The sequence below is a fragment of the Megalobrama amblycephala genome, linkage group LG13 (genome assembly GCF_018812025.1).
Source record: "Megalobrama amblycephala isolate DHTTF-2021 linkage group LG13, ASM1881202v1, whole genome shotgun sequence".
Classification (NCBI taxonomy): Eukaryota; Metazoa; Chordata; class Actinopteri; order Cypriniformes; family Xenocyprididae; genus Megalobrama; species Megalobrama amblycephala.
The window spans coordinates 4,456,135-4,483,691 of NC_063056.1; the positions used below are offsets into that span (position 1 = coordinate 4,456,135).

The 27,557-nt window shown below is 43.3% G+C and overlaps 1 protein-coding gene across 1 annotated transcript in view; it reads left to right on the forward strand.

Moving 5' to 3' along the window:
• LOC125243593 (CUB domain-containing protein 1-like) overlaps nt 1-22,297 on the forward strand; it is a 69,242-nt gene extending 46,945 nt beyond the window's left edge. The window contains exons 5-9 of the mRNA XM_048153364.1: nt 17,836-18,033; nt 19,014-19,388; nt 19,609-19,962; nt 20,070-20,151; nt 21,277-22,297. Of these exons, the coding sequence (XP_048009321.1) occupies nt 17,836-18,033; nt 19,014-19,388; nt 19,609-19,962; nt 20,070-20,151; nt 21,277-21,661 (1,394 nt within the window). The 3' untranslated portion in view covers nt 21,662-22,297. The remainder of the gene's footprint in view (nt 1-17,835; nt 18,034-19,013; nt 19,389-19,608; nt 19,963-20,069; nt 20,152-21,276) is intronic.
• The last annotated feature ends 5,260 nt before the right edge of the window (nt 22,298-27,557 follow it).

The window sequence follows — 27,557 nt, forward strand, 5'->3', positions numbered from 1 at the left end:
AGACATCTCTATGCTATGCTATATAATCCTATGCTATAATCATGAATATTACATGCAAATCAACACTTTTGAAAGTAATAAATACACGATTGTGACGATATGTGGTTTATCTGTGTTCTTTGTCACAGTCTGTGGTTGGTGGGAAAGAGTGAGGACTCAAAAGGTGCAGATGATGGGCTTTTATTAAGAAAAAACAAAACACAAACCAAAACTACCCCAAGGGGAACACATAAAAAACGGCAAGACTTGACTTGACTTGACTTGACCGAGTGAACACGCACACGAGAACATCCAAAGTACAACAACAAACCAACACAGGACTGCAAACACAAGGAGAATAAGTAGGGAACAAACAAGGCAGGTAATGATGTGGAACAGGTGGGGCAAATTAACCAAAGAACAGATAACAAGATGGGCGGGGTCCAGACAATAGACAGGTGAGCACATGGCACAAGGAAACACAAGACAAGCCATGTGCTCACACCAAACATAAACACAAGAACAAAGACAAGAGAATACGGGAGTGTCAGAGCTCTGTCACAAAACCAAGAATGCACTACAACAGAAGTGACAGAACTCTGACATTCTTCATGCCATGTCAGGTATTCATAAAAGTAGATTATATTTATAATGCAATGCTAATCGAGATAGCTTTTCTCATTGTGCAGAATAGCACAATTTCTGTCTGATTTTTGATCCGAAGCCACATCACATCACAGAAGATTATTTAAAACACTTGACTTGTATGTTTATAGCATGTTTTATGTTGTGCTTTTTGCAAAATAAAGAAAACTAAAATGATGCATGATCTCTCGTCTCCCTCTGAACAAAGTCCAATCTGATAGTTCTTTGAAAATGAACTGTAACTTAGTGAATACTAATGACAAAAAAATTAGACTTTTGTCAAAAGAAACGTTAAAATGTCAGGTTTTAAATCCTGCAAGTCAAATCGAAAACAAAAATTCTGTGTTTATGTAATCTGTATGAAAAGAGACACACGTCAGAAGTCCGTGTTTCAGCTCATTATCCGCTAATGCGGCCACGCCCACGGAGCCAGCGCTATTCAGAGGCAAATTATGAGTCAATACAGGCATTCATCGTCTCAATCGTGTATTTATTGTCTTGAAAAGTGTTTATCTGTATGTAAAAGCCATGGTTAACAACCTTTGGAAGACATGCCGTTAGTTCCTGATATGTCCTCTTCTTCTTTAGAATAATTTGTAGACTAAACGTGCACAGAGAGCGCCCTCCGGTTGCAAGTATGAATTGAAAACACCATTCCTGAAATGTCCTCTTCTTCTTTAAAATAATTTGTGGACTAAAGGTGTACAGAGCGCCCTCCGGCTGCAAGTATGAATTAAAAACACCAGCGCTCATAGTGATAACAATGAATATAGAATAAACTCTGTATAGAATAAAATCTGTATAGAAAATTGACATAAACATATGAGAATCCATCAATATTTCTCCAAATGTGCATGCTTTTAAACTAAAAACCTATAGTCAGACTCTTTGCATCACAGAAATACATTATATTTTAAAGAATATAATAGAATACCATTATTTTAAATTGAGCTGAGACATGATTACAGAGGTTTTTTTTCACAGCCTACCTGACTGAAAGGCCTCATTATTATGCAGCACCATTAGAGGTTCTTTATGCGATTCTTTTGTCTTCTCAGGTGTAAATGATCCATTATTCATGATGATTCACGCCTCCACGCATACTGTGTTTCTTGACAAAAAGTGTCTTAGAAAAACTAAATCAATATATTGTGTTATATGAACAAGTAGGCATTATAATTTTTACATAATTTTGAAGCAAAAACTCTAGCCTACAACCTCCAATACCCAGAAGTCTTGTAAACACAGATTTAATATATATTTTTGGCCTTATTTCAGTGGCTTAATTTTTTTGTTTTTTCAATAACCACGCATAAACGTTATTCCTTCAAAAATACAAACATGTACATACATGTTCCTCACATATTATGGTAGCCTAGTTTGTGCTGAATACAGTGTAATGACACTTTTGTCATTTATATGTTTATGAACAACTGAAAAAAGCACAAATGTCAGGGCATGTCAAAACTTCTTTAAGCCCCAAATCAGCCTCAGACTCCAGAGGGTTAATTATTTGACTATTGGATTTTTGCTGGCTGCTAGTTTAAGTAGGAGTTAACTGCCACTGCCAATCATCTTTTGATTGTTTACCAAATCATATTCTTGTGTTTATTATCTTATTTTGTTTAATTGTTGTTGCAATTATTATTTCATTTCCATTTACTACTGTGGGTTTATTCAGAAATACCAGCAACCTGTTTAATCCTTTGCCCTTATTCTAATAATTAACATTTAAGTGAATATTAGATCTTAAAAGAACTCAGGTTAGGCTTCCCCCATAAGTTCACTGATACGGGGGCGCTACATTATCTTAACAATATGATCTTATGTAATTGACGTGCGTTGATTTAATGTCTAAATTAGATCATTTGAATGACGCACTGACCTGTCAATCTCATCTTGTAAGTCAGGATGAGCAAGTGACAGATGCTTGGCAAAGTTTAATGGTTTTTCATCATTTTTACAAGCAAAGTAATTTCAAATTATGTGTCTACTGCTCATATAATTAATTTGTTTTAGGCGTGTTGAGTGAGATTCAACTGCTTTATCCATTTTATTCCTCTATGTTGTCACATTTGCCAGTTTCGCGTCAGTTTGGGTAGCACACTGCCACCTAGCAGTGAACTTCAGAACAGCAGCATATACCAAAATGAGCAAAATCATAATATTGTACCATTTGAAATAAAATATATACCGGTATTTTTCCAGTACCGGTATACCATGTATCCCTAATACACATATGGACTGGCCATGGGCAGTGCGCATTTGGAAGTCCCTGAGATGGCTTCAGCCGCACTAGGGGAGGCACAACTGGCAGGGACGGCAGAGTGGACTCTGCCAAGGGAAAGACACGGGCTCACCATAGGGAAGTTACCATGGACAAATACACATATGGGACTGCTGTAGGGGTCACAACATATGGCACCCAGCCAAGCACAGGCGAGTTAACGAGTGCTTGGCCTAGCATCAGACACTCCACAATGTCCAAGCTGCTGGGGGTGGCAGGGGAACTCAACAGGGTTTGCCAGATGGGAAACTCGCTGTAGCAATGGATGCACGTATCCAGCCCAGGGGGCGGGAGTGGCGTTGCAAGCCAACACATAGAATGTGTCTTCACCCTACTGGCCACTGAGGGCGAGTACCTGGGAAGCAACCGGTTCTACATGAAGGCTATAGAATCTAACAAATGTGTTGGGGGGCACCCAGCCAGCAGCTCTACATATATCTGTCAGCGAGGCGCTGTGCGCCAGCGCCCAGGAAGAAGCAACTCCTCTAGTGGAGTGAGCTCTCAACCCGAGCAAGTAAGGCATGCCTTGGGATTGATAAGCCAAGGCGATTGTGTCCACTATCCAGTGGGCCATCCTCTGCTTGGAGACAGCCTTTTACCTTCTGCTGGACTCCGTGACAGATGAAGAGCTGGTCTGAGGTCCTGAAGCTTTGCGTTCTGTCCATGTACAGGCGCAAAGCGTGGATGTGACAGAGCAAAGCTAGGGCTGGGTCTGCCTCCTCCGAGGGCAGCACTTGCAGGTTCACTGCCTGGTCTCTAAAGGGAGTGGTAGGAACCTTGGGCACATATCTGGGTCTGATTTGTCAACCAAAAATGCGTGCAGGTCCCCTACTCCCAATGCAACCAGGAGTACTGTTTTAAGGGCAGCGCTTTTAACTCAACTGACTGCAAAGGCTCAAAGGGAGGTCCCCAGAGAGCTGTAAGTACCAGGGACAAGTCCAAGAGGGCATACCCAAGAGGGTATAGAGGGAGGGCGAGGCGGATTCAGTCTCCTCGCCCCCCTCAGGAACCTGAGATCAGGTCATGCTTCCCTAGAGACTTACCATCAACTGTATCATGATGTGCAGCAATGGCGGCAACATACACTTAAAGGGTGGAGGAAGGCAGCCTTCGCTCCAACCCTTCTTGCAGGAAGGAAAGCACTGACCTGATCGAACATGATCGGGGGTCCTCACGTGAGGGGTACACCACTCAATGAACAGCTTCCACTTCAGAGCATAGAGATTCCTCGTAGAAGGAGCTCTTTCAGAAGTGATGGTGTCTACAACCGACTGGGGTAGATCACCTAGAACCTCCGCATCCCATCCAGGGACCAGACATGAAGTTTCCAGAGGTCCGGAAGCAGGTGAAATAGGCTGCCCCGTCTCTGAGTCAGAAGGTCCTTCCTCAGAGGAATGGGTCAAGGAGGTGCTGTCATGAGGAGCATCAGTTCTGGTAACCAGGTCCGAGTGACCATTGTGACTGTTAGCAGGGGCCAGGGAATGACTGCATACAGTAATGCATGGACGGAATGACATATTGAAAAAGATGCAGTGTCTGTCTGTAAGCTCTTTTAGAAAGACTCACTCTTTGTAAAGTGGAACAGGAACAGCCACGGAACAGCCACAGGAACAGCCACGGTGCGATTGTAGGTTCACACTGGTAACCTACAATCAGCACACATAGAGAAACCCAGCCCAGATCGCAAACCTTGTCCAGATAAACAATAGACTTGCTGTGAAAACAGCAGTTGAGAGCTCTGTATAAGCTTGCAGCTGCTGCTTTAAAGTGCAGTCACACCAACACTGCTGACAAAGAAGAGGCTTCCAAAGGTCTCTGGTGTGAAAGTCTAATTATCCACCACTGAGCCACAGTCAGGAGATTAACCCAATAGTCAGACGCTCTTTTAGGTTGCTTCCAAAGAGTTTATTAAAAAATAGAAGCAGGGTGCAATAATCCCTTACTTCAATGCAGTCACAAAAACAGAAGAGTATCCAGTCAAAAAATTCAGTGATAAAATCCATGGAAAGATGAGACCAAGGTCTATGTGGTATTGAGAGAGGGTGGGGTGAGAGCCCCTGGGGTGAACGGTGAGAGGCTTTACTTTGGTTGCACGTGGGACAGGCATTTACAAATGTTGTGACATCCTCAACCCCCGCCAGCCACATTGGTCCTTATTCTTCAACCGAATAAGGACCAATGTGCCTGGCGGGGGTTAAGTTGCTTAGCTTGCTGAATGTACTAAAGGTTCTTGTGGTCCATAAACACTTGGAATGGGTGTTTGGCCCCTTCAAGCCAATGCCTCTACTCTTCAAGCGCTATCTTAACTGCCAGTAACTCTCGATCCTCCACATGATAGTTCCTCTCAGTCGGTGTAAGGCGGTGGGAAGGGAATGCCCAAGGGTGCAGCTTGTTGTCCTCACCCCTTTGGGACAGCACAGCTCCAACTCCTACATCTGAAGCATCAACCTCCACGACAAAGGGAATCTCGGGGTTCGGGAGAATAAGAATAGGTGCAGAGGTAAAACTGCATTTGAGTTTGTTAAAGGCCAACTCTGCTTCAGGTCTTCAATAAAAGCCAGCTGTGTTCCCCTTGGTGAGAGCAGATAAAAGAGCTGCTACAGAACTGAAGTTCAGGATGAACTTAAGATAAAAATTTGCAAAGCCGAGGAAACTGTACTTCCTTTACCAATGAGGGGGAGGGCCAATCCACAACTGCTTGAACTTTTTGAGGGTCCATTTGTATCTGGCCAGGCTTGATGATGAACCCCAGAAACTGGACCTGAGTCACATGAAACTCGCATTTCTCAGGTTTGACATAGAAATGGTTGTCAAGAAGGCATCCAAGAACCTTGCTGACGTGTTTCACATGATCTTGGAGGGAACTTGAGAAGATGAGGATATCATCTAAGTAGACAAACACAAAGTGGTTGAGCATGTCTCTGAGAACGCCATTAATGAGAGCGTAAAACACTGCAGGAGCATTAGTGAGACCGAAAGGCATGACTAAGTATTCGTAATGTCCAGTGGGCGTGTTGAAGGTGGTCTTCCATTCGTCTCCTTGTCTGATGCGCACAAGATGGTAGGCATTGCGTAAATCAAGCTTAGTGAAGATGGAAGCTTCTTGAAGGATTTCAAAGGCAGTGGCCATTAGTGGCAAGGAAGAGCAATCTTATTGAGTCCCCTGTAGTCAATACATGGCCGAGGTCTGCCATCCTTCTTACCAGCAAAGAATAACCCAGCTCCAGCAGGGGAAGTGGATAGGCAGATGATCCCTGCCGCAAGGGATTCATTGATGTATTTGTCCATAGCAGTGCGTTCAGGGGAGGACAGTGAGAATATACAACCTCTGGGGGGACAGGTTCCAGGGAGTAGCTCAATGGTGCAGTCGTAGGGGCGATGAGGAGGTAAGGAAGTGGCCTTCCTTTTGCTGAACACTTCCTTGAAGTGGTGGTACTGAGTAGGGACTTGAGACAGATCTAGGGGTTCCTGAGACTCGAGATCAGGATCAGGGGAGTTCTGGACCAAGCATGTAGTCTGACAAGTGGAACCCCAACTGAGGACTGCGCCAGTGGACCAGTCAAAGTGCGGGTAATGCTGGAGGAGCCAGGGGTAACCAAGGATAACAGGAAACTCTGGAGACTGTATTAGATAGTGAGGTGGGTTATTTTCCCAGGAGCTAACGGTCTTCCATCCAAGGCTGTCACAGTTATGGGAGCAGGAAGGGAATTAATGGGGATCTGGAGACTTTTGGCAAGGGAAATATCCATGAAGTTCCCGGCCGCACCAGAATCATTCAAGGCATGGAGTATGTGGTTTTGGTCTTCCCAAGTGAGTGTGATGGGAAGGAACAATCCAGAGTTGGAAGGTGAAGTAGTGTGTGTGACTCCTGTCACAGTCCTTCCTTGACTGTGTGGGATTGGGCATTTCCCGAGAGCTCTGGACAGGTGGAACGAAAATAACCATACAATCAACAATCATTCTCAGGGCACTGGTAGCATTTGAACAGGAATAGGGCTGGCAAACAGGGTGGAAACAGAAGGACGGTTCAGGTTTCTGTCTCTCAAGTGATTATCCAGCTGGATTGCTTGATCGATAATAGTCACAAGATCACGGGCAGGTTCTCTGGTAGCCAGATCATCCTTGATCGCCTCAGATAGGCCGTTCAGGAAACAAACCATGAGGGACTCGTCATTCCAGCCACTACCCGCTGCCATTGTCTGAAACTGTATGGCATATTCAGTGGCACTGCCATTATTTTGTTGGAGGGTGAGAAGTTTCTTAGAGGCTTGCCAGCCGCTGAGAAGGTGGTCAAAGACTCGTTTGAACTCCTCTACAAACATAGTGTAACTTGAACAGAAGGGCGCCTGCGCCTTCCAGACAGCTGTTGCCCAGGAGAGGGCCTTACTGGAAAGGAGGGTAATAACATATGAAATCTTGGCCCTGATCTGAGGGGAAGGAAGATGGTTGCAGTTCAAACGTGAGAGAGCATTGAGTCAGGAACCCATAGCATTCTCTGGGATCACCCGAGAAACATTGCGGGGGAGGTAGGTGAGGTTCAGCCAAAGGAGAGGGCATTTGAGAATCTGGGAGAGGTACAGAGGCAGCAGTAGAAGCAGTAGCTGAAGTGGAAGGCAGCCGTTAAAAAAAAACTGACGGATAGAAGTCATGAGATCATTCAACACCTGTGAGTGTTTAGCCATCAAAGTCTCCTGCTGAGCTAGAGCTGTCTCGTGGCATTGAACTGTGGATTCATGCTGAGCCACTGTGACAAGAAGTTCTTGAGAATTAGGCATCTCTGGGTTCATTATGTGGCTTGGTTATTCTGTCAGGACCAGGACTTGAACTTGGGTCTCTGGTGTGAAAGTCTAATTATCCACCACTGAGCCACAGGCAGGAGATGAACCCAATAGTCAGATGCTCTTTTAGGTTGCTTCCAAAGAGTTTATTAAAAAATAGAAACAGGGTACAATAATCCCTTACTTCAATGCAGTCACAAAAACAGAAGAGTATCTAGTCCAAAAGGAAGCAAAAAGTCTAAAATGAGAATCAATGATCTCCAAACAAAAACTCTGGAAAAAAATAAAAAAACAAACTCAGGAAAATACTCCAAAAGGCACAGGAGAAAACATCTTTAGAACAAGAGCAAACTTACGGCAGCAACTGGCTTAGGAAACCACAATAACCAAGCAAAGATACAGGGAAAGAGCACAGCTTAAATACACAGCACAGAACGAGACACATGTGAAAACAAGATCAGAACATCTAGATCAGGGTTTACAGTGCAGTTAAAATCACATCCTTCTACCACAACATTATCCTGTGGGCACTGTAACAAAGCATCAACAACATTATCCTGTGGGCACTGTAACAAAGCATGAGACTTTGAAAAAAATGCATGAAAAAAAAAAAAAAAAAAAAAAAAATCTTACGTTCTTGTCCAACACTTGGAGCAAGCATATACATTAAAAAAAGATAACCTTATTTGTTCAACCATAACATCTGCTCTTAAAAGTCGACCAGGTATTGTCTCAAACATGAGACATTGGTTGATTAGAGATACATGCAGAAAAAAAAAGTATAGCAACACCAGCACTAAGATTAGTCCTGTGGCTCATTAAAATACTTCTCTTTCCAATTACAAATCCACTGTGTCTGATTTTGTAAGTTAGAATGAGTCTCTTGAAGCAAAATAATGTCTGCTTTCTTTAATTGTAAATAATTAAACAGCAAGTCTCTTTGTTATTACCCGACATCCATTGATGTTAAAAGATCCAATATTTATAAATGTCATGGAAAAAAATAATGCTAGGGTATCAAAAATCCCAGAAAAATATACTGACAAGTATGACCCCATAGATATTCCTTAAAACAAGCTTTTAATGTTTTTTTTAACAGTACTCATGTGTTTTTTGAGCCTGTAGCATTTAGGTTTATCAAGCTCCTCTAGTGTTGCTTTTCTCATAGCCAAAGTACATGAATCAATAGAAAGCTGTAAATCTGGGAAGTATTTTTCGAGTCTTAGTCTTCACTACTATCAAGAAAATCATTTATTTGGCAAACTGTATAATAGAGATGCTTTAATTTAAGATTGACAATTCTCTGCAGAACCTCACTGAGAATTTGCATTAGTAAGATTTTCTGCTATATCAGAAGTGTCAGTGTCAGAATCCATAGACTGAACTTTGATCCCTTCTATCAGCATACCAGCATCACCCTGTGACAGACTTGAGTTCTGATGCCTGTGAATCTATTGACTCACTACCAGGCTTCACAAGCTCGGCACTCTCTACAGGTCACTCCAATTCACTGATTTCACCAGGATCAGCATCAGCGCTCTCTACTTCATCACGCACTGTACTATCATTCATACTTACAATGGTATTCACGAAAGTATGTACTACATCATCAAATTATTTGTTCATTGCAGGCTCACTGGCACTCTCACCATCTTTAGAGAGAGAAGGCATTTCAGTTTTCTGATCAATCCCATCACTGTGATTTTTTTTCCACCTTCATTATTTACTGATGCAAATAATGCATATGCAATTGTTCCATAGTAGGATTAATTTCAGTCACATTAGTACTAGCCTCATCGTTCATTGAACATACCAGTTTTGTATGACCTTACTTCACACAAGTAAAACGCCTCATTCATTCAGTACTGATATAAATGGTATATTCTTTACCCACCAAAGTGGTTTTCGCTTAATGGGGTGGTTCAGTTGTTTTTTTTTAGGCTTGATTGTGTTTTTGAGGCGCAGTTTAACATGTCTTAATGATTCGTTTTTTTAAAAAAGCCGCATTTTTCATATATTTACCTTTATTCTACACCTCTGTGTCCATTGTCATTTGAACGGCTCGTTTGATTTCCTGGTTCTATGAAACCACTCCCTCAAAAATACACAATGTGCTCAGATTGGTTAGCTGGCCCAGTGTATTGTGATTCGCTGAAGCATCCGGAAACGTCACGCCCCTTACCATTAGTTGTTACATATGCTTGTAAATATGGAAATGTAAATAATGGCGTCTATATTGCTGTATCAAATTGAGCCCAAATCAAACCCAGATGAAGAGGGTCAAGCAGAACCTCTCCAATCGCGGCTTTTAAAGGATGTTTATGAATGGTATTTCATTTTTTATTTGTGTCAAAGTGTTTAGATATTGCTTTTTGTTAGCTTTCAATATACTGTATTATCCTGATTAAAGCTTTACTGTAGCCGAATACATGACTCAGTAGTAGCATTTTTGTAAAAGTAGCGTTTAATTTATAGCATGAACAACTGTGAACATAGAAGTTTGTTGATGTTTGTTGGCGTTTGTTGAAGTATGCAATAGAATTTAGCTAACTGGCTAGCGAAGCAAAAATGCATTGGTCTTTGTTTATGTCCTTGATGAAACCAAAAAATAGCAACATAATACATTTCAAAGACATGTACAAACAATAAAACGTACTTACAGTTTGGGGCCGATAAACAGCAGCTTCTGCTTTTAAAGTGGGAACTGCTTCTTTCAGTAAAAGCCTTTGTGCAAATCCAGCATTGAACTCGTGTAGATTGTGGAAGCTGTCTTCAGCGCTGCATCCAGTGTAGAAAATAGCATCGATTATAATGAGTTATATTATCTTTTCTCACATCTAGTGTACACAATTCAGCTTCCATTATGTCATGCGACATGGCCTCGCCCACTTTGTTGCGTGTTCCCGGGGACGTGTTTTGCAGGGTTTATGATGTCACCAACCTGGGAAGAAGCTTGTTGTAGTCCAAACTGGTCATTTTTATAGGCATTAAACTGCCATAACTTTAAAAGACAATATCTAGGGTAGGGGGGGTAGGGGGGGCAGCCATATTGCACCAAAACTCCCACCACACACCAGCTTATTGCTTATTAAATTAAATAACAGGAATGTTTACCCTACCTAGTTTGTCAGATCCTAATTGTCCTAAGCTTTCTCATTGGATAGTAGACCATCTTTTTCTTATTTTGGGTAATTCTGAAAAATTCTTTGTAAAACAAGTTCTCTTTTCAGCAGGTTTTTTTGTACCTTGTTTGCTATCAGTGAATTTTGTTATACTGTATCACCAATAAATTGCCCTTATCAGGAAATGAACACAGAGAGAGGATCCAAGTGCAAGTAAAACAGGATTTATTGACAGAATACGCTGTACAATAACTTCACTCCAAACAGGACAGTCGTTGCAGTCACAAAGACGAGCTGACGCCGTGATGTGTTGAAACAGATGAATCGGGTGGCGCAGGGCTACAATGGGTATCAGAAGCCAAGGAATAATCCAACCCAGACGCGGGCACAAGATGAAGATCCAGAACCCCAGGATAACAGGAGGTGAAACACAGAAACACGACAGCGGGACAGCCTGCAACGAACTGACAAAGACACCATGTAGACACACACATTAAATAGCAAACACTGAACAAGACACGGCTGGCAGCACATCACAATCAGACAGGTGGGTGACGCCCACACAATCACTCACTCAGTGCAACACACACCACAACCACACGAGGGCGAGTAAGTGAACCCATGAACCGTGACAGTACCCCCTCTCCTACGAGCGCCTCCTGGCGCTCCCAGGAGAGCCTACCTGTTGACGATATTCATCAATAAGAGAGTGATCCAGGATGTCCCTGGCAGGAACCCAACTCCTCTCCTCCGGACCGTAACCTTCCCAGTCCACCAAGTACTGGAATCCGCGTCCCCTTCGCCTAGCGTCCAAAATGCGACGGACCGAATAAGCAGGTTCCCCATCTACGAGTCGCGGCGGGGGAGGAACCGGGGCTGGCGGATTAATGTTAGAATGAAAAACGGGTTTAATCTTGGAAACGTGAAAGACGGAATGAATTCTGCTGTACGCTGGTGGTAATTTGAGGCGGACAGTCACCGGGCTAAGAATCTTGGTGACCGTGAACGGGCCAATGAATTTGGGTGCTAATTTGTTACTCACGGAGTGGAGCAGAATGTTCTTGGAATAAAGCCACACTTTTTGACCAACGACGTATACGGGATATATCGGCCTGGGCCTTGGTGTGCGCCCCCACCTGAAGGAGAGTCTCTCGGGCTCTTCTCCACGTGTGACGACACCTCTGGACGAAGGCGTGAGCGGAGGGGACCGCGACTTCGGATTCCAGACTGGGAAAGGCAGGTGGCTGGTAACCTAGACTACACTGAAAAGGCGACAGGCCCGTAGCCGACACTGGTAACGAATTGTGCGTGTACTCCACCCAAGGAAGCTGCTGACTCCAGGAGGAAGGATTCGGAGCAACCCGACATCGCAACATTCTCTCCAAATCCTGGTTGGCTCTCTCAGCTTGCCCGTTCGTCTGGGGATGGAACCCAGATGACAAACTAACCGTCGCCCCCAGTAAACGACAAAACTCCTTCCAGAATTTGGAGGTAAATTGGGATCCCCTGTCAGAAACCACGTCTACCGGGTGGCCATGGATACGGAAGACGTGATTAATGACAGTAACCGCTGTCTCCTTGGCAGTGGGTAATTTGGGCAAGGGGATGAAATGCGCCGCCTTCGAGAACCGGTCCACTACGGTCAAAATCACTGTATTGCCCTGTGAAGGAGGGAGGCCTGTGACGAAATCTAGCGCTATGTGGGACCAGGGTCTCGAAGGGACAGACAGCGGCTGAAGGAGTCCCTCAGGGGGACGATTAGAAGTCTTACCACGAGCGCAGACAGAGCAAGCCAAAACAAAATTGTGAACATCGCGAGCCATGCAGGGCCACCAAAATCATTGTTTGACCAAAAAGTTGGTGCGACTAACCCCTGGATGACAAGCCAGATTGGAATCATGGCCCATCGGATAACGTCTGAACGCAACCCCTCTGGCACAAATAACCGACTCGGTGGGCACCCAGGCGGAGGCGTTACCCCTTCTAAGGCCGTGCGGACCTTCGACTCGACCTCCCATGTGAGTGAAGAGACAATGAGTCTCTCAGGAAGAATACACTCGGGAGTGGACGGGCGCTCGGAGCGATCAAAAACGCGAGGAAGTGCATCGGGCTTGATGTTTTTGGACCCGGGACGGTAAGATAGGGAAAAATCAAAACGACCGAAAAAAAGAGCCCACCGAGCCTGCCTAGAGTTAAGTCGTTTAGTGGATCTAATATACTCAAGGTTCTTATGATCAGTCCAGACGATGAAAGGTACCCCCGAACCCTCCAACCAGTGACGCCACTCTTCCAAAGCTAATTTGACCGCCAGCAGCTCCCGTTACCAATGTCGTAATTACGTTCGGCAGCAGTTAAACGATGTGAAAAGAACGCGCAAGGATGCACCTTATCGTCCGCTGCGGAGCGCTGAGATAGAACTGCACCTACCCCCACCTCTGACGCATCAACCTCCACCACAAACTGACGTGAAGGATCAGGGGCGACAAGAATGGGAGCCGGAACGAAGTGGCTTTTGAGGTTGGAGAATGCAGCCTCAGCTGCATCCGACCACCTGAACGCCGTTGCGGGGGAGGTTAAAGGTCCCGTTCTTCGTGTTTTTTTGAAGCTTTGATTGTGTTTATAGTGTGCAATATAACATGTGTTCATGTTTCGCGTGTAAAAAAACACAGTATTTTTCACATAATTTACTTATCTGTATACCGCTGTTTCCACTGTCATAAAAACGGGCTGATGACTTCCTTGTTCTATGAAGTCCCTCCTTCAGAAATACGTAACGAGTTCTGATTGTGCCAGCGGTTCCTGTGTTGTGATTCGACAGCAGCTTAGCGCTCCTTGCCCGGAAAGGTCACGCCTCTTACCATAACGGGGAGATGCACGCGCTCAGTGTTATTGTAAACATGTCTTTAATTTTACCCTATCAATTTGAGCCGGAATCAGACCCGGAGAACATAGATGAAGAGGATCGAGTAGAACCTGTGCAAACACGTCTTTTACAGGATGTGTCACAATGGTAAGCTGTTTATTTACAGTAGGTAACGTTACATAGGCCTAAACATAGAACAATGATTCGCGTGGCTGCAGCTAAACCAGCATGTGGTTAAACAGTAAACAACAGATATAATCAACAAATAATTTAAACTGATCATAACAAACACCAACAATCGATGGTGTCCGGTTGAATTACTACACTTTTTAAAAGTTTTGGTCGGATAAGTTTCAATTGCCATCTAGTTAACAAAGCTAAACAGCGTTGCCCTTTGTGTGATAAGTTACAGAAACTGTTAAACGCACCAACGTAAATAATAAAATGCACTTACCGGTTGTGGTCCACAAACAACGCCTTCTCCAGACAAAGAGGGAACTGCTCCATCTTTCAAAAATAATCTTTGTGCGAATCCGGCATTAAACTGACTGAGATTGAGGAAGCTGTCCTCAGTAAAATGTGCTGCACATAGTTTAACATGTGGATTATAATTTTCGGGAACCGAGTTAAACAAATTGTAACCACTGATTTCTAAGTACAGCGTCCCTGGGAAGGCCAAACAAAGGTGATTGGACTGCGGGATGAAAATAACAGCGTTTCGACGACATGGCGACAAACACACTTTACAAACGCAACTCTTGCTCTTCTCCGTGGGAGCGCAACAAGACCACGCCCCCTTTTTTGTGTATTCCTGTGGGCGGAGGTTAGTCAAAACACAGTTTTAGTGACGTCATTAAAGAAGGAAGTAGAGGGATGTAGTCCAAACAGGCCGTTCATTGTAGGCTATTTCTGTTAAATAAAATATCTCGCTTGGCATTGAACTTTGAGCTTTAAAATTTTACAGATTTTATTTATACTCTAACAACAACATTACACACTAACTAAAGTTGGAAACATGGGATCACGAAGAATGGGACCTTTAAGGCAGTCAGAGGAGCGGCTAATTGGCTGAAATTGCGAATAAAACGCCGGTAAAAATTGGCAAAGCCCAGAAACCTCTGCAGGACCTTGCGGGAATCTGGAATTGGCCAATCCACCACAGCCTTAACCTTGTCAGGATCCATGCGCACCCCCTCGGACGATACGATGTACCCCAAAAATGGAACAGACTGTGCATGAAAAACGCACTTCTCCGCCTTGACAAAAAGCCCATTCTCTAACAGCCTTTGGAGCACTCGCCTGACGTGTTGCACGTGTTCCTGGAGAGAAGAAGAAAAAATCAATATGTCATCCAGGTAGACATATATGAACTGATCGACCATATCTCTCAACACGTCATTGACGAGTGCTTGGAAGACGGCGGGCGAGTTGGAAAGGCCGAACGGCATAACCAAGTATTCAAAGTGCCCTCTAGGGGTGTTAAAAGCCGTCTTCCATTCATCCCCCTCCCTGATGCGGACCAAATGATAAGCGTTGCGCAGGTCCAATTTCGTGAACAGAGACGCGCCCTGCAGCCGCTCAAAGGCAGAAGACATCAACGGCAAAGGATAAGTATTCTTTACCGTGATGTTGTTCAGTCCTCTGTAATCAATGCACGGCCGCAGAGAGCCATCCTTCTTACCCACGAAAAAAAAACCTGCCCCCGCGGGAGATGAAGAAGGGCGGATGATCCCAGCTGCCAGAGAATCAGAAATATATTTCTCCATGACCTCCCTTTCCGGATTAGAAAGTGAATATAACTTGCCTTTGGGCGGAGAAGACCCTGGAACTAAATCTATAGCACAGTCATAGGGACGATGCGGAGGAAGAGAAGCAACCCGGGACTTACTGAACACTTCCTTCAGGTCATGGTACTCCTGGGGCACGTTTGACAGGTTCACCGACTCCTCCTGCAACACAGAACGAGACACAGACGAACAAGCAGACAACAAACAAGACGCATGACAGTGTTGGCTCCACTCCACCACGGATCCCTGGCCCCACTCAATCCTGGGCTTGTGCTTCACCAGCCACGGATGTCCCAGGACGATAGGATGGTGAACGGATCTGGAGAGGTAAAATGACAATAGTTCAGTGTGGTTACCGGAAATTATGGCAGTGAGGGGTTCCGTGGCGTGTGTGTTGGTGGGTAGTTTCTGTCCGTTGAGGGCAACAACAGATATGGCGTGATCCAACGGGCGAATGGGAATGTGCAACCGAGTGGCCAGCTCAAAGTCCATGGATACCCATTGCAGTCTCACCGGGAGGAGCGTCGCAGACGAGGATTTATCCAAGGCTAGACCGCCCGACAGTAACCTCGGTCCTACTGCCGGACTTTTGCCTTTTACCGGGCAGTCCTTAAGAAAGTGTCCAGCTCCACCACAGTACAGACAGAGTCCTTTCTCCTTCCGGTGTGTCCTCTCCTCCCGGGAGAGCCGAGCTCTCCCCACCTGCATGGGCTCGTGATCGAACGGGGGACCGACCGTGTGCTCACCGCTGACCCCTGCAGCATCCAGTTCTTCGAGACGCGCCACAGGCTTCCTGCGTTCAGCGCGTTCGTGCAAACGGCCATCCACTCGCAGCGCAAGCTCAATCAGTCCGTTAAGAGTGGGAGGTAAATCCAGTGAATAGATCTCCTGCTGCACACGGTCGGCCAGCCCATGCAGGAACACATCCCACTGCGCCTCCTCGTTCCACTTACACTCCGCTGCCAGGGTGTGGAACTCAATGGCGTAGTCGGAAACAGGTCGAACTCTCTGCCGCAGGTCCGCGAGCTTGCGAGCAGCCTCCCGTCCCGCCACCGAACGGTCGAACACTCGCCTCATCTCCTGCGACAGGGACTGGAACGAGGAGCAGCAAGGATGATCGTTCTCCCACACTGCCGTTCCCCATAATGCCGCTCGTCCCGTCAATAACGTCATCACTAATGCGACTTTAGACTCCTCAGAAGAGAACGTGTTAGGTTGCAGAGAGAAATAAATAGAGCATTTAGACAGAAAAGCTCTACAAGCATCAGGTTCTCCACCATACCTCTCTGGTGCAGGAATACGAGGCTCTTGTGGCGTGCTGGTCGATGAGTGGGGAACGGGCGGTGGGGCTGGCGCAGTGGGAGATGAAAGATGTTGTACCTGGGTCCAGAGCTCGGCCACCTGCGCCACCAACGTTTGCACGGCGCGAGCAGTGGCAATCACCTGCTCGTCCTGCTGATCCATCCGTTGAGCACTCCTGCTCAAATACTCCTGAAGATCCGACGACCTTGCTGGATCCATCTTGGTCAGTTCGTTCTGTCAGGAAATGAACACAGAGAGAGGATCCAAGTGCAAGTAAAACAGGATTTATTGACAGAATACGCTGTACAATAACTTCACTCCAAACAGGACAGTCGTTGCAGTCACAAAGACGAGCTGACGCCGTGATGTGTTGAAACAGATGATTCGGGTGGCGCAGGGCTACAATGGGTATCAGAAGCCAAGGAATAATCCAACCCAGATGCGGGCACAAGACGGAGATCCAGAACCCCAGGATAACAGGAGGTGAAACACAGAAACACGACAGCGGGACAGCCTGCAACGAACTGACAAAGACACCATGTAGACACACACATTAAATAGCAAACACTGAACAAGACACGGCTGGCAGCACATCACAATCAGACAGGTGGGTGACGCCCACACAATCACTCACTCAGTGCAACACACACCACAACCACACGAGGGCGAGTAAGTGAACCCATGAACCGTGACAGCCCTGCAGCCACACGGTCTTCTAGATATCTATATTTACCTTTGAAAAATCTTGATGGTCAACCACAAGTAATTTTAACTTAAAACAATAATTCATGTTTTTACATATAATTCATGTGTAATTATTTATCTATTTATTAAGTGGATGTGTAATAATTGGGATAACACACAGACAGGTTGAACAGGACTGGATGAGTTCAGTGTTCCTTGTCACTCCACCGTCTCTTTTCTCATAATAAAGTCTTTTGATCACTCTGATGATGAACTTTTATTTTGCATGACTGCCAATGGCAATGACTGGCTCATTGTTCATTATGCCTTATGTATTTAATATGTTTATTTGATATCTATTTTTTTCTTATTCTTGTCACTGTTGCAGGGCAATGCAAAAGGAAACTGCCTGAGAATGAAATGCTACAAATACGTGTGATGAAAAAGGATCCCAAGTCCCTCTGTGTGTTAAAACTTGATTCAGATGTAATGGACACAGTCACCATAGCTTCGGGGGACTATTATGACATTGAATTCTTTGACTGTAACAAGGATGAACTAGAGTTTACTGTCAACCAGACCAGAGGTACTCAACTGTGTGGTATGATCCACCCCGTAAATAAGACAATATCCTAAATGTTTTGAGCTTTCTTTCACTGTGTAAAATGTTCTGGTCACTATTAGAACAGAAAGTTGACAAGTTAAATCTATATTTACCATAACTTCTATTTTTTAAGCAGGTCAGGTAGGTACGTGACTTTGGGTGAAAATATTGTTAGTAGGAATTCCCTAAAATTTTTCAGGTACCTTCAGAAAATGGTGGTGTTTCATTTCAGTCTGTTTGGTTAGTTTTTTGTGGCTTATTGCCGAGATTATCTAAGCCAAATTTTGGTGGTGTTGGTGTTTTTTGGTAGAAATCCAAGATGGCAACCAAAATAATGGGGAGGATACAAACTAATGGGTTAATTCTACGGTTAATTCTAAGAACCAGAGGGATATATAAATATGTTCCAAGACCCAAAGGCCTAAGAATAATATTGATAAACAAAAATGAATTTTGAGCAGATGGTGTGCTATAGAGTTTAACTCTTTTACTTAAATGTAGGTACTTTTTAGACCTTCCTCAATCACTGTGCCAAATGTCACAACTTTCCTTCAAACAGCAGTGGCACAAGAAGAAGAAGAAGAAAAAAACACCAATAAAAACAATAGGGTTAAGGCCTGTTCATATCAGGGAAGATAAAGATAACTATAAAGTTTCAATAATCATTCTTATTCTAAGTCCACACCACAACTATATCAATAACGAGGGAATGATATCTTTGGAATGACTTTCAGAATTTTTCCAGCCAATAAAAAGATTAAAAGAGCTCAAGTATTTAAAGCGGCAGACAACATAACTGCAGCTTGTGCTTATTATTCAGTACACATAATGTTATCATCCATTGGTGTGGATGCTAATATAATTATTATTATAGATAACTTTAAAGTTATCATTCTTGGTGTGAATGGGCCTTTACGCTCTTTCAATTCTATTCATCCCTTACATTGTTTCTTTATCAACAGAATGTAAAGAATGGAGAAACTGTGCATACTTAACATTCCCTATAACCTTCAATTACGAGCAGAACTGTATCCCAGGAGTTCTGAAGATGATCACATGGCACCTTCATGGCCCACAGAACAGTTCAGTGGAGCTACAGTCCCCTACAGGTCTGCGTTACTGTCTGCCTGAGGATGAATGCAATAGCAACCTCCTCCTTAATGTGTCCCATGATAACCCTGACATCACTGTTGGGCAGTTTTGTCCAAGTGGAACCATTGAGAAAATCCAGATCCGTGAATCCAAGATTGCAGTAACTGCCTCCGTTACAAGTTTCAATGACCAGAATTTGGCAACTGAACTTTTTTTAACTTATTCATTTACACAAGATATATCAGGTAAAGTGTTTCATTATACATTCATTATACATTACTGCAAATGGAAACTGCTTTTTATCTTGAGGAAACTATATAGCAAGTGCAAATTCAAAAACATTAAAAAAAATCTAACCGACCTCAAACCATTCAATAGTAATGTACCTGCTTAATTATATTCAGTGACTTGATATAAAAAATCAAAACAGTTATTGAGTCATGCTCTTCTGCCTTTCTCATACAGAGGACTATATATTTACTGTTGCACCAAAATTGGATAATCCTACCGTGTTGGCGACCCCAGCCTGGCCGTCTGGGATGAAACCCTCCAGCAATGTGTCTTGGATCATTAACATGGAGCCACAGCTTAAGAGCAATCTGAAGTTCATGAATGTCAGCCAACCCGAGTGTATGGAGGTGCAAACAAACATTGTGGCGCAGACCATTCTGCCTCAAATGATAGTCTACAGTGCTAAAACGGAAGAGAATATTAATGATGTCCTGGTCCCAGAAAGTTTTTACCTTAACATGACTAACTGTAAGTCCCCGACAGGAAGCTTCAGGGCAATGATGGAGATCACACTGCAGAACAACACAAGTGAGAGAACCTTAATTTCTTCTATCCTCTAGATTCACACTAGAATTTCCATTTAAAAATATTTCAGTAGGGGAAAGATAAAGTGAAATGTATCACCATGTTTTCAGAGAACCATCTGGGCATCATCCTGAGTATTGTGGGCATTGTGTTAATGATCATAACAGCAGTGGTGATCTGGATTTTTCTCAGGTGAGAGTTTTTCAAAAACATATTTAAAATACAGCTGAAAGCATCAATTTCAGGGGCTCAAGCACTTTAAGGCCTTTAGGCACATGTGTAAAAATATATTACATCTTATTTAACAAGCCTGTAACCACATAAATCAGAAAAAATAAATTTTAGGATTTATAGCACCATCTATTGCCTGATCTCCATAAATGTTTACATGCTTGTTTAGAATCATATGTTGCATGTCTCTTTCTAATTTCATGAAGATTTGAGGTTTTGTTTTGGAAAAACTTCTGGGTAAACTGTATGGGTCACGACTCAAGGCCATTTTGAAATGGCTGTGCTATAGCCATCCAAATACTACAGTTTTGATAATTATTAATCTAGGGAGTCCTGAGATTTGTACAACACTGGTTTTGTTGAGATTGAGCAAAAAACCTTGGACTAGTTCGCAAAAGTATTTTTTTCTTGAGGTGAAGTTGTTCAAAATGATGAGATTGAACATATGATTTCAATAACATGTGTATGTGTGAAATATCTCATAATATATAATCAGTATACAAGTCTCACACATGCAAAACCTAATAGCAAACATCTAATGGCAATTTCTTTCCAAAAAAAATAAAAAAATGTATTTCCTTGACTCATGGTCTTTTGAGGCCCTGAGTCAAAAGGGGCTAATTTTAATTTTGATTAGCCTCTGATAACATTGTCTAATAGCTTCTGACTGTTGATTGGCTGATAGTAGCCATATTTTTTTAAAATCAATAGACAATGATGGAACAGTACCTTTGCCAATTTTCAAGATAGTTGGACCAACTGCTGGACCAACATAATTATAGCCATTTTTACAAATGCTCCAATTATGTCCATGTTACATGTAAATGAACCCATACACATGTGCGTCAAGTTTGGTGAAATTATCTCATTCCATTCAAGAGTTATAGCTATTTAAGTGAACGTGGCCATGCCCTCTTCAAATATTTGGCAAGATTTTTTTTTTAGGTTAATTATTGATATTAGGTCTCCAGCTAATTTTTCTGCACTGGTTTTGTTCTGTTTAGGATCTGAGCTTTGCTTTTGAAACCCTAAGAAGTATTGTGCTGTTATATTCGATTGTTAACAAAGTATCTTATTATTGCACAGGAAAAAGAAGAAGAATAAGACTCCCCCAGTGTCCAACTACAATCCCAATGCTTTTCTTCCAGGCCTCCATGGTATCCCCAAAACACAGGAGGAGGAAGATCCTCACTCCTATGTGTACATAGATGACACACTAGTATATTCCCATCTGCTTGATAAAGAAGCTGAAAATGAACAATGTAAAGATGAGAGTGGCCCACCTTTACCTGACAGACCAGTCGGCAAAGGTGAAAGCCTAGTCACTAAAGGCAGTGGGATGGTTGACAATGAGCTCTATGGTTACTTTCAGGGACAGTCAACTACATCTGGCTCACCAAAGTCTCCCATCAAAACCTCTGAGGATGAGGCCTGTGAAACCAGACTGTGTGAGAGAGAAGAGAGTCCTTGATGGAATTTAATTTTCTACTGTAAAATATTTTTTTAGGTGTCTACAACGTTTGTATATGTAGTGATTTTATGTTTGAACAGGTTGTATGTTTTAAAGATTGTATGTTTTGTATGCTATTGCTATATTACCAATAAAATTTTATCAACATCAACAAAAGCATCTTTACTCTGCAAAGGTGGAACAGAAGCTGTATTGATGTTTATTTACATCTACTGTTTAATGCAGCTCAAAAGTGGTATTGTCACAGACACGCCAGGCTCTCCCGTCAGCCAATCACTGCGCACTCCCTCACCCGATTACTGATCCCACACACCTGATCCCCATCTGCACCTCATCACCACGGACCATAAAACCAGCACTCACCTTCTGCCTGTTGTCCGATCTCGTTCATGTGAAGGACTCTTCTAGTCGTTCTCCTCATCCTCTAGAATTACCTACCTGTTTCTACTCCAGCGTGTTTCCCAGTCTAAGTGTCTCCAGCATCCGTGTGTGTGAGTGTGTTCACCTGCTGTCATCTCCAGACATCCACTCCACTTTCATTATCCACACTTGCAAGTATAAAGACTATCAGTTGGTTACATCATTCATCTCCATTATATTCACCATCTACTTACCTCCTCTATTTGTTCATCCTCTGCTGTGTTCTCAATAAAGTACCATCAACTCGCTATCTGTGTCTCTCACCATCTGTCTGTAACAGGCATACTCAACAATCATATAATGTACAGTAAATAGTCCACATAAAATATATTTCAGTCAGGACCACTTTTGAGAATAATACATTTATTGCCAATTCTTGTATTTGGCAAAAGGCTTTGGCTTCAGGGGGCTCAGCTGTCATACTAGACAGATACGTCCTTAAGGCATAAATCCCCAGCCTGACAATAACCAAATATTTCTTATAGCTATACACATATGCAGAAGAAATACAACAATTACAAAAAGATTGACAAGTAATTCAGTCATAATAGTTCTGAGAAGAAATCCAAAAAGGAGGGACATTATCTCTATGGCGCAAGGCAAATGGCCTTCTGTCCTCAAATGGTGTAAAGTACTCAGTCTAGGACGCTGATTAATGCAAATTCCAATTGTGAACTCGTGTTTCCAATTGAAAGAAGTTTCTGACTTGGTCTGGGTATTTAAAAGAGATGTTGCAGAAGGCTCAGGGCGCGATCGTGTAATCAGATCAGCCCACATTGCTGAGTGTCCTTCTGACATATGTCAGAAACTATTGACTTCAGTAGATTACGATGTATCCGTTGTTACCGCAAATCTATGACCAGGGTTAAGTACATACTAGATCTCAGATTGTATGAAGCATGGGGCACATCTGGCGAGATACTAGGTTTCTGACTAACTGCTTGTCTTTAACTAAGTTGTTATGCAATTGCATTCACTATGTGGGGCTAGACAAAGGTGTACTGGTCATAACCTCTGGTCATTGCATCTGCTTTAATTAAGTTGTTATATAGTTATATTATTAACTATATGGGGCCAGATAAATTACTATCGAGGGGCAACATTACCTCATAGTACTGGTCATAACCCCCGATTATTGTCGGAGCTTTAACTAAGTTGTTATATAGGCGATTGTATGGGGCTACATGGGTACCTTTTAACAATAGCAAGCATGGGCAGCATTGTTAAATTGCTTTAGCCATAACCTCTGGTTATTGATCAGACTGGCAAGTTTGTGATTGTGGGCCCGCATAACATCTGGTGCGAGGACCCTTTGTGACTCTGAGAACCGAATGAACGAGTACAATAAGAGTAAAGAGTTAAATAGAATAATCAAATGTCTAGATAAATTATCATATAAATTATCAATAATCATTTGGCATTCTAACGTAAATACGATGTCATAATAAAATGGAGTCAGATAAACTAGTATTTATCTAGATAAAAGTATTTTGCCACACTCAAAAGACCGAATGTGCAAGAAACCTTCCCCGTCCTGTGGGAAACCGCTGTTGGGCTGATTGGGTGGGCCTTACACCGCAAATAAAGATGTGCTGGATTTACAATATCAAAACAAGGTGTCTGCGGACATGCACGCTAAACAGTCGATGCGGAAACCACTGCCAATGACAGGCAATAAGTCTTCACTATGTACAGTGTGGTAGAAACTCAAATTCCAAGAGTTTCTTCAATCACAATGCTTTTAAAAGTGAATGACACTGAGGTAAATTTTGAAGTGTCCTTATTATATCAAATACAGAATATGCCAAGTTATGGAGTGTGGGCCAAGGCCTGGATTTGAAAGATTGTTCTCCTGAAAACTTATACCGGTGAGTCAGTAAAGATACTGGTAGCCACAGATTTGATCGTTCGACACTGAAATCAGGTGAGAGATCTTCCTGTGGTGGTGGTGTCCTCCAAAGAACCAAATCTGCTGGGACAGGGATAGATTAAAGAGTTAGACATATGAGTGTGGTGAATTAAGTGAACGCAAAAATGAGGTGTTGACCAGACATTAAGCTGTGTTTGAAGAGAGATTAGGGACATGGACAGGTCCCCCAGCGAAAATTTTGACAAGGATGCGGTGCCAAGGTACTATAAGCTCAGGCGGGTACCTTATGCATTGAGGGAGAAAAAAAGTGGAAGTGAAATTAGAGCGGTTACTCAATGACAAAATTTTGGATCCTGTCAAATTTTCAGAGTGGGCGGCACACCACATAATTCAGTGAGGATTTGTGGAGATTGCAGTATGCATGACCGGGTAAGATTTTTCTCCAAAGAACAGCTGAAACTACTATAGCATAGAATATAATTCTAATAGTGCAGTAGATTGGAGATCAGAAGGCAAATTAATTTCAGTTGGCCAGGAATCAGCAAACCACTTGGTCCTGAAATATGCCTCTGAAACCTATAGAGGGAGCTGCATCAGTGAAAAAAACATAGGTCTGGGGAAATTTCATAACGATCATGGTAGAAAAAAGAAATGCTGTTTCAAGACTTGCATAATTTAACTCAAAACTGTAAATCTGACCCACATCCTTCATCTAAAAACACTAAATCATGGAGATTACTGACTGATTTGGAAATGTCTAAAAGTCTAGATTTAAAAGAGTGACCCTATGGAATGATCTTCATAGTACATTTAAGTGCCCTAACAGAGAGAGCAGCTCTCATTTGGTGACTGATGGAGCTAGCAAGAAAGACTGGAGGAATTCTCTGATGCAGTTCAATTTATCCAAAGGTAAAGAGGCTTGAATATTGACAGAATCCAGTGTAATACCTAATAAAATCTAATTTGTGTAAAGGACCTAAAGGGTTTCTCTTCTGACAGAGGTTCTCAGAGTTTAACAAATGTTTCTATAAGTGCGAGTATGGAGTGATCTGGCTGATAATGTGGGTAATCAATCACTAGGAAATCGTCCAGCAGCTGGAACACAAACAGCAGTTTACAATTATTGGATAAGATCCAACACAATGCTTCACATAAAGAATTTAAAGATGTGCGGGCTACTTTTGCAACCAAAGGTGAGTCTAACTGCGCCATCTAACGCCAAATAGGTGCCACCGGGATGGGTGGGGGCATAATTTTAAATATGCAGAATGTTTTGCTTCACTTTTACCTTATATATTCTGTCATTGAAAGGAATTGCATAAACTGGCATAACATTAGTTTTATTCTTGTGCACACACTAAAACAGACAGTTCAATTCATTGGTGGAAGAACAGGGATGTGCAGAGTTCCTCAGGGGCATTCCTCAGGGCATATAATATAATATAATATATATATATATATATATATATATATATATATATATATATATATATATATATATATATATGAACAAAGATGACTCTAAAAATAAAACTGCATTGTTTATCCTTTTGATCTTTAATTCATAAAATAAGCAAAAATCTAACCTTTCATTGAAGGAAAAGAATTTAAAGTGGGGGGAAAATAACATTATGAAATAAATGTTTTTCTCCAAAACACGTTGTCCACAATTATTGGCACCCCTAGAATATTTTCTGAGTAAAATATCTCTGAAGTATATTCCCATTCATATTTAATTTTTTTTAGCTCACCAGGGTGATCATGAACATGAAATTGTCCAGCCATGACTTCCTGTTCCACAGGAGTATAAACATGAGGAAACAAATTCTCTTAATCATTCATCACAATTAGAAAAACCAATGAATATAGGTCTGATGTGCAGCAAAAGATTGTTGAACTTCACAAAATAGAAAGCGGCTGTAAGAAAATACCTAAAGCATTTCCACTATCAGGACAATAAATAAGAAGGTCCAATCAACTAAAGATGTTACAAATCTGCCTGGAAGAGGATGTGTGTCTAAATCATCCTAATGCACAGTGAGGAGGAAAGTTTGAGTGGCCAAAGACTCTCCAAGGATCACAGCTGGAGAATTGCAGAGATTAGTTGAGTCTTGACTCTCAGAAAGCCTAAAAAAAATGATCAAAAGCACCTACATCCCCACAAGTTGTTCGGGAGGGTTTCAAGAAAAATCGTTCTTCTCTCATCCTGTTCTTGGGTGTCTTTATACTGCTGTGGTGATGAGTGTTGATGCGTGTCAGGTGTGGCTGCTTAGTACTCAGGAGAGGGAGTGCATTGTGATTGGGTGAGTGAAGAGCCTGGCGTGTCTGTGACATTACCCCCCCCCCCCTCCACGGTCCGCTCCTGAGGACCATGGACCCCGATGCGTGGTGGTCAACCCCTGCCACATGGAGATGGTCGGTTAGGATGTCTGGCATGGAAATCATCGAGGAGACTTGGATCGAGAACATCATTCCTAGGAACCCATGACCGCTCTTCGGGGCCGTATCCCTCCCAGTCGACTAGGTACTCCAGGTGACCACCACGGCGCCGGGAGTCCAAGATGTCTTTAACGATGTAGGCCGCTTCGTCTTCCACAATTAGTGTAGGGGGGGGGGGGGGGGTTCTTCGGCTTCGCCAGGCTCTGTGGAGGGAAGAACAGAAGGGATGGTGAGGTTTTAATAGGGAAGGCAATCCAGGTAAGAGAATTAGTCGACAGGAATTGGAGAATCGATCCACTATCACCAGAACACAGGTACAACCGTTGGAGACTGGGAGATCCATTATGAAATCCACTCCTAGGTGTGACCAGGGGCGGCCTGGAATGGGCAGAGGTTGGAGTTTCCCGGAGGGAAGATGGCGTGGGCTCTTGGAGACGGCACATTCCTGGCACCCCCGTACGTACCTCCTGACGTTGGATGCCATGTTGGGCCACCAGAAGCACTGTTTCAACAGCGAGAGGGTCTTATTGACCCCTGGGTGGCCAGTTCCCAGTGAAGAGTGTGAGGAATGGATTAATGGAGTGCGCCGTGTCCGTGGAACATACTGCAAACCTTGGGGGCAACCCGGCGGGGTGTTGGCGGAGGCACTGGACTCGGGGAGCGTTTCAGAGGACCAGGTAATGGGACTGACAAACAGTTTCTCAGGGATGATGGGCTCTGGATCTTCGGTGCTTAGGGGCATAGCCGGACTATGAATGCGGGACAGAGAATCGGCCTTTACGTTCTTTGACCCAGGACGATAGGAGATGGTGAAGTGAAATCTGGTGAAGAACAGAGCCCATCTAGCTTGGTGTGGATTCAGTCGTTTCGCGTCCCGTAAATACTCCAGATTTTTATGATCTGTCAACACTGTGAATGGGTGTTTGGCTCCCTCGAGCCAATGCCTCCACTCTTCCAGGGCGAGCTTGAAGGCCAACAGCTCCCGGTTCCTGGTCATAGTTTACCTCCGCCGGGTTGAGTTTGCGGGAGAAGAAGGCACATGAGTGGAGTTTACGGGGATTCCCCTGTTGCTGGGATAATACCGCTCCCACTCCTGTGGTTGACGTGTTGACCTCAACGACGAAAGGGAGCTCTGGGTCTGGATGGGCCAGGAGGGGAGCGGTTGTA